General features: G+C 44.3%; 1 protein-coding gene across 1 annotated transcript; it reads left to right on the top strand.

Annotated features, from left to right (window-relative positions):
* The first annotated feature begins 567 nt into the window (after nt 1-567).
* LOC145443826 (uncharacterized) lies at nt 568-2,123 on the top strand. Its single transcript, XM_080321788.1, has one exon. It carries the CDS (start codon nt 874-876, stop codon nt 1,774-1,776), a length of 903 nt encoding a protein of 300 aa, XP_080177914.1. The 5' UTR covers nt 568-873; the 3' UTR covers nt 1,777-2,123.
* The last annotated feature ends 6,606 nt before the right edge of the window (nt 2,124-8,729 follow it).

Raw genomic sequence — 8,729 nt, forward strand, 5'->3', positions numbered from 1 at the left:
CTAGGACCACGTGCATGATATTCACTAGATTTTACGGTTATACATATCGGAATACCGAGGTATATACCTTAAAATTAAACACTGAACAGTCATAATAAGTTATAATAATAATTATTGTAGAACGTGATGCACAAAGACGAAAATTGGTGATACGCACCAATAAAAGTAAGACAAATAAAAATATTAAAAATAATAATAATTCATGTTTTCTTTTAATAATCAGTGGGTGAAAACATTAACAAAAACGACTTAGTCACTATCGCAGAGTTTTAAATAACCTCGTAGCCTATGCAGCAATGGCGATAGAAACGTCATCAACAAAACGAAAAATGGCAGAAGAGACTTAACCAAGAACTTTACCTGTTGTGATTGAAGACACAAGTTCATATGGACAGTGTGACACTTTCCTTTCTATAATAATCGAATGAAATCGAACTGGCATCTGCTGACTTCACGTTCGCGTTTTGTAGTTAGGCTTCATGCCCGGTTATTGACTTATGTTTTTAAATATATTAATGGTAATTGGCCAGTATACTTCTGAATCCGTGTTCCCCATTGTTGGCTGTCATGTGGCACGTGCTCTTAGTCACATAATAAGCCACGCAGTGCAATTGCATTGCGACTACTTGTAGCAGGGACGCCCATGAAAGAATAAAGCGTTTGACTTCGTCAGAAATATATGTTCACTTCCTGAGACCCGTCATACAGTCTGCGTCGAGTATGTAGCTTATATTGCAACTGTTTTCTCGTCGGTCCGAAGGCTCATTTTACAGACGACAATTTTTTCTACGCTATATCCAGGTACCACAATAGGAAAATAGTATGTAAGCAGTTAAGCTGCAGGAGAGAGGAAGTTCGTGTCTGGTAAAGAAAATGAATGACTCGAGGAATTCTACTTCATGGCGGGAAGAACAGAAGATAACATTAATTTGGAGAATATGTGAACGGGTTACCTATAGTCTACTAATACTTGAACTTTACTGCGTCTTATGCATGATCATATACTACTCGAGGCGTTGGAGGCCATTCGACAATGGACGAACCTATAGATCACCACCTCGAAAAATAGTCATCTTCATGAATGTGACCTTGCTCTTGAGCATGCTTCTCATTGCCATCAGGTACTTCTTCGGCCTGGATACTATTTGGGGAAGATACAGTCCGTACGCGTGTACCGTCTTGAAAAAGTTGAAAATCGTCATGGGCTTGTTGGCGATGATGTGCGTCACGGTGGTGTACTGGATCCGGCAACGGACACTTTATGAAGACTTATTGCTCTCATCTCTTTCGAACATCTGTACAAGATTTATCAGCATTGCCTTACTTCCTATATTTATCATCGTGTTTTTAGGCATAACTTGTTTTTATGTGATAATGGATATGGATTATTATGCGGAGATACCGCTCGGGTGTTCCGATTCTCCCAGTATTATACAATTGGTAATTCTCGGATGCACGACTGTCCTCATGCAGCTAATACTTACCGGTATGTTCGTATACCCGCTAGTTAAACACAGGCAGGCTTCTGGTAGCCTGATGAATGACACAGCCGATCAGCAAGTGTTAGCGTTAATAAAACGCACTTGCATTTCCGCGGCCATCGCCCTGTTGCTGAACTGCGTTTGCATACCCGTGACAACCGCGGTGTTTCCTGTCGACGACATTCCGATGACCATATTAGATGTCAATATCTTCGCGATAGTTTTGGGTGTCATTTTTTCTTTTTCCGATTGGCGAGATCGATTGTTTCCCTGGACAGTCTCGGAAACAGGGTAACAAATTTGTAACAAGGAGGATGCATTCTACTCCAGATGTTCTCAACCTTTTTGAACCCGCTGACAGGCAAATCTTCAAAACAAATGGCGCGGTCTGGTTTGGGTAGTAATGCGGAGTTTGATTGCAGTTTCTGCAAGGCGTATAGCTCGCGAACTCAGATGTTAAATAGCAGTAACTTGATAGTGCTTGTTCGGTATCCTTTGAAAGAAATGCCTTTTTACTGTTTGCCTTGGCCCCTTATTAAACTGCCAGTTGTCACTTAATTGCACTGTTGGAATTAAACAAAATTTGTTCAAAGTCTCCGTAACTGTCACATATAAATTCTCCAAGACGAGCTGTAGTAATTGCATCATTGCACCATTATGCACGCAGTGTACGTGGAGTTATTATTATTATTATTAATGAGGAGTTTTAAGTGGTGCGTGTCGCCGTTTCCGGCCTTGTGCATCACGGTCAAAATATGTAATCAAGGATCTAGTTTTCGTGCTCTGGGACATAGGGTTAAATTTCAAACTATATAAACTTTCAAACTATATATACAGGTTACATGAAATAATAAACTCGGCGACCGGCGTAAATAATTGCGGCATAGTAAGTAAATTGGTTAAAGTAAACGGTACATTGAGCGTAGCACATGCGTCGGCAAGAAATGTTCGGTGAAAGTCATATTTTTCGCAATGCAAGAGTATGTGGTCAACCGTGTCGGGGACGTAACACACATCACAAAGGGGGGAGTCGGCGCAACCTATTTTGAATAGGTGTGCCGCCAGGCGACAGTGACCGGTTTGGAGGCGAAACAGGATTTTTTCAAATAGGCGATTTCGGCAGGAATCTGGCGCCTCTGTTGCTATAGATGGTCGCAACATCCAGTAGTGGTGCCCTCTCTCCTCTGCAGTGAACTCGGCCTGCCATTGGTCTCTGCAGAGCTGACGGGTGACCGCTTTTGCCTCTGATAATGTAACGGTTGGGATATCGATACCGGGTTCCCGCGATTGACTTGATGCAGCCCGAGCTAATTGGTCAGCCTTCTCGTTGCCGTCTATTCCGGCGTGACCTGGTATCCAGGCAAATGTTACCATGCCGCCAACGGTCTTTATCTGTGAAAGAATATCAAATGAGAGCGATATTTCCTTATGCGGCTTACGGGTATGCGGGGTTGACAACGCTCTCAGGGCCGCCAGGCAGTCGGAAAAGATCACATAGCGTCGATTTGTGGAACTGCTGTGTTGTAATATCCACATCAGCGCGAAGACTATAGCTTTCAATTCGGCTGAGTATGAGGAAGATATTGTTGGGCAAGGCCGATTATAGCAATACGAATATTCTGAGATGAAGACCCCAAGTCCAGCGCCATATTCAGTCTTTGAACCATCAGTAAATATATGGACGTGTTCGCCGAATCTTTCAAAGATAAAGTCTAGACATCTACATTTGATGTACTGAGGTACATCCAGAGGTGGTCAAAGTAGTCACCGTCGCTACTCAAGTAGAAGTAGGAGTGCTGGTTCACAAGTAAGTAAGTAAGTAGGCATTCTACGCTTATTTTTGCCTACAAAACTGAAAACTGTCGAGTAGAAGTAGAAGTAGTCTAAAATCATAACTACTTAAAAAGTAGTTGGAGTAGGCAAAATCTACTTCAAGTACTTCAAAAAGTAGAAGTACTTCGTTACTGACCACCTCTGGGTACATCCTGTTTCGAGACTAACCTAGATATAGGTCGATATCAACGCATGGAACCGGTAAATCCCACGGAGGGGAAGGGGAATCGAATCGCTCGATCGCTATGTTTTCAAAACAAGCTGACTTCGTTAGCGTGTTAAAAGTATTGAATCTCGGATTAATAACACGATATATTTCATGCCACGAGTCTTCGATAATGTGCCGAGATGAGTGGCTGCTCGCTGGATGACTAAGCAGAAGACATCGGTAGTTTAGGCTTAGGTACCTATGGCGAATGTGCGGAGGCATTTCGCAACAGGATGCCTGCAATGCGCAAATCGGTGTGCTATGCATAGCTCCGAAGGGCCTTGTTTTGGATTTTCTCCACCTTCACCAGGTGGGATTTCGGGGCGAAGAAGTATGCTGGCATTCCATAATCGGTAAGTGATCGTATCATTGTCCTATAGATTATCAGTAGCGAACTCTTGCCAGCGCCCCACGAGGTTCCAGTCAGAAGACGCAAAACGTTCAATCTGTTGCTACATTTCTTCTCGAGATACTCTATATGGCATTTATATGATAACAATTTATCGAAAACAACACCAAGATATTTAAAATTGTCTACAAAGCTGAGTTGCGTGCCGCCGATACGTAGAGACACGGATGGCAGTGATCGCTTTCTTGTGAATAGCATCGCCACTGATTTCGTGTGCGATATTTTGAAACCCCACTGTTTACACCACAGTTGAATCGATGTTAGGGCTATCTGGACTGCAGAGATGTTGGATTCCACGGATAATCCACTTTCCCATATAGCGCAATCGTCCGCGAATAACGCATGCTCACACTGGATAACTGTAGGAAGGTCATTTAATCATCACGGAGAAAAGTAATGGCGAAATAACGCAACCTTGGGGTAAACCATTTTCTAGAATGTGATATCGCGACAACGAGCTGCCCACGCGGACTTTGAAGGTCCTGTTTTTTAGAAAATCTGAGATCCACCTAAGCATGTTTCCTTTTACCCCCATTTGTGACAGCTTGTGGATGAGGCCAGTTCGCCAAACCATGTCGTATGCCCGTTCTATATCAAGAGAAACTGCCGCCACCGACCTTTTATTATGTAGCGCTTTATAAACAGTATCATGGACTCTCAAAATATGGTCGAGCGTGCTGCGACCATGGCGAAAACCCGATTGACATCTATTTAGCAGATTCTTGGATTCCAAGTACCATCGCAATCTGTTCGTGACCATAGTTTCCATAATTTTACATACGTGAGTTGTGAGCGAGATGGGGCGATAGGACTTCGGTCTAGTCGACTCCTTGCCTGTTTTCAAGATTGGGATGACGATGGAGTGCTTCCAGGCCCCCGGAACGCATCCTGTTCCCCGGGAGCTATTTATAAGGGCAAGAAGCTTGACAACCGCAGCGGATGATAGGCGTTTGATCATTGCATAGCAAATGGAGTCATCTCCGGGTGCCGTGCTTTTGCGTGACCGTAATGCAACAATAAATTCTTGTAGTGTAAATGGTCTATCGAGAGGACTATTTGGATTATTTTCATTAACCATGTCGCTGATTGGGTGTGATTTTTCGAAATCGGTTTTCGTGAGCAGGAAGTCAGGATCGTAGTTTTCGGAGCTGCTAACTGAAGCGAAAGTTGATGCCAGCATATTTGCCTTGCTCAAGTCACCGATGGCGTTACTGTTATCCGAGATGAGAGATGGTATAGACATGGAGCTGTATTTACCCGAAATCGAACCAATCGTTTTCCAGACCTTCGCCATTCCCGAATGACTGATGAGGGTATCGCAGAAACGTTCCCAACTTGAGCGTTTTGATCGCAATATAGTTCGGCGGCATTCGGAGCGGCGTTTTTTATAGTTTATGACGTCACGAGTGGCGAAACTACGTTTCATCATTTTGAAAGCTGCTATTTTGCGGCGGATGGCTCGAGCGCATTCCGGTGTCCACCACGGTACTGGGATCTTGTCTGTGGATTTGGAGCGCGGAATGGTTTCGGTGGCTGCGCGCTTTAAAGCGTCGACAAAAGTGGAATGTAATGTTTCCACATCATCCTCGGGCACACCCGATAGCGAATCGTCCATACATATTGAGAAGCTCTCCCAATCAGCTTTTCCAAGCAACCACTTCTGGGGTCTAGGCGAGGAGCGAGTTAGTCTGTCATTGATTGTTGTAAAGATAACAAAATGGTCGCTTCCTATGAGGGTGTCGGAAACGGAAGTGTTACATCGCGCGGCAATATCACTAGAGGCTACGGTCAAGTCCAAAAGAGACCACCTGTTCACTGCTGTTGTGGAGATGTTCAAACGAGTGGGCTGTGATGAGTTCAGCAGAACCAGGTTGTGTTGGTTGAGAGAATCGTAGATCGCTTTGCCTCTGGCGTTCGAGCAGTGACTCCAGGCGTTCGAGCAGTGACTCCACTGTAAGTGGTGGGCATTGAAATCGCCGCAAATGAGTGACCGAGAAGAAAAGTGACGTAGGCATGCAAGATCGTTGCTGCCGATAACAACGTCGGGGGCCATATAAACGTTACAAATGTTGATTCCGCTAACGTTGACGCATAACATTTCAAAACACGTCGACTGAAAACCATTGCAAACCGAGGATGACAATGACTCGTGCACAAATGTGGCGAGGCCACCGGAGTGTAATGTCTTGTATCGTCGATGCAGATGGTATCCCCGTAGCTTCGGCGAGTATTTCGCGAAGAGGTGCGTCTCTTGAATAAGTATAACATCCGGTTTAATGGTTAGGGTGGATACAAATTGTTTGAACTCGTTCCATTTCCTATATATGCCGCGACAGTTCCATTGGAGAAGAGAGAGTGTTCTATTGAACTTTGCTGCCTTGCGAGACCGGAGAAGATTTATCGATGGACGGATCTGATGTGTTTGATGCTTGCCGCAATAGATCGGATTCAACAGAGTAGCCGAAGTATTTACTCGATGCCTTCGCCACGATGTCGAAGATGTTGCTGTTTCCAGTTTTGTATGCTGATACCGTTAGCTGTACAACCTCCGCAACAAGCGCCAACAGCTGTATTGGGTTGATATTCAAGCTGGACATGGGTGTGGTTTGATTCTGTCGATCTTCACTAATTTGGCTGGGGACGACAGTTGAGTTTGACAGATATCTAAGATCGCCGTCGTTTGGGGCAGGTGAAGTATAATAACTTGGTTTCTTATTGTTTGTTGAAGACCGGGCTGTAGTTTTACGACGATGATGTACTTCGGAATACAGTGTCTTAGCTGAGGTCGTCTGAGAGGTTTCAGGCGTTCGAGATCGTACGATTTCCTTCGCCTCTGTGAAAGACACGTTTGTGCGTTCTTTAACAATTTGAATTTTAGCTTCCTCTTTGTAGACAGGGCATCCTCCATACCCTGCGCTATGCGGTTGGTTACAATTAACGCATTTTTTCACGTTAGGGCAATCCTTGTATTCGTGGTCACGACTGCTGCATTTCGCGCAAGTAAGTTTACCGCGGCACGAATTCGCGGTGTGACCGAAGCGGTTACATTTAAAGCACCTCGTCGGGGGTGGATTATAATGTTTTGTCCTAAAGCGAAGATATCCGAATGAAATGAATTCTGGCACTTCCCTGGTACTAAAACAAAGTAACACCGAGAGACTGTCGGAGACTCCGTCTTCTGACCTTCTCTTCTTGAGTCGCTTGGCGTAAGTTACATGATGGGCGGCGAAGCTGTCCAATAATTCTGCGTCCGTTACGTCTAATGGAACACCCGTAATAACAGGTCTGCTGGCGAACGGCCTTGGTGTAAATTTCGACGTTTCGATTGGGATATCGGTATGCGTCACTGGGTCGCTTAGACTACCGCATGACAACAACTGCGTAACCTGCTTGTGATTGTGACAGGTGATGAGCAAAGTACCGGATTTGTGAAGAGGTTTGATGTCTTGATAATTGGTGATCAACGCGGACAACGCCCTGTTCACAACTGTTGGGTGATAGCGCAGAATAGACCTTTGTTGTCCTGAAATCACCACTTTCCTATCTATGTTATTTTCATTGTTATCGGAAACAATACTGGTTTGTGCCGCTGGCGGAGAAACTGTGTTTGCAGGAGGTCGGGATACACTACCGGACGTAGGAGAACAAACAATATTTTCATTAACATTAGTAGTACTAGTTTGTAATACAGAACTTTGGTCCGCTACTGCATAATTTCGAGCGGAGATTTTTTTCCCACTCTGTTTAAGCCGGTCACTGACGCCATTGCTAGGCTCGTCACTATCTGATGATATAGGATCAGTCGTTTTACGCTTTACCGGCGCCTTGGTATGTTGTATCCCCTCCATCTACCACGCTGTGGTAGAGAGGGAGCTACCTCTTTAACCCACTATGTATATTGACCTATCTATCTATTTGCTATACGTAACACCTCCATGAATAGTCCTGTTCTACACTACACTGCGTACTAGACTATAGTACAATGAAACGATCTCACCGTTGATTCTTCAAGTCGAGCGCAAACCCCGTGCATTAAGCAGAGCTACCTCGAGACGTTCTCACTCGACGAAGGTTGGATCGGAATGGAGTGTACGTGGAAGGTAGACCATGAACGCTTTATTACGGCTCTAAAATCAATTTAACAGTTTATTTTTTGTTGGTCCAACGCCCAACTTGCATAAAAATTCGAATATTTTTGGTGGACCGACTGGAAACCTGCCGCGGACTGGCACTGGTCCGCGGATCGGAGGTTGAGAACCACTGTTCCAATCTATAATAGTTAATAAATGCTCTGCGATAGATTCCTTGCGTGTCAGATGGGTAGGCCTATTCTAGATTCGTGTCTATGAATTTCTGCTTATTTCTTAAATATCAGCAAAGCTATACTAGGCAGCATCCGATTGTTATAGTCCAGTATAGGTGTAATTGAAGGCGGCCACTATTCATATGTATATCATCTCCGAGATATGATGGGGACAAACCTTCCAGATAGTATCTCTCCAAGACGTTAGCTCCCGCTTTTCAAGTAGGGAGCAGAACTCAATAACTTGCTTGGGAAGGCATCCGAAATGGAAGTATACTGGTAGGCGCTCAAACGAATTCGAGTTGACGCATATTCGGGTAGTCTAATGAAGTGTCACGGTAAAAAAATCTCGAATGAGCCGCTATAAGAGAGGTAATATTGTTGGTGTACTTGTATCCAAGATATAGTTTACATGAGTTAAATAAATTGCTGTGGGGCGTCGATGCATAATAGAATTAACTGCATTTAGCAACAATTGCTCGACCTTCGCGCAAA

The sequence above is a fragment of the Botryllus schlosseri genome, chromosome 7 (genome assembly GCF_051294905.1).
Source record: "Botryllus schlosseri isolate E-star chromosome 7, Bs_hap1, whole genome shotgun sequence".
NCBI lineage: Eukaryota > Metazoa > Chordata > Ascidiacea > Stolidobranchia > Styelidae > Botryllus > Botryllus schlosseri.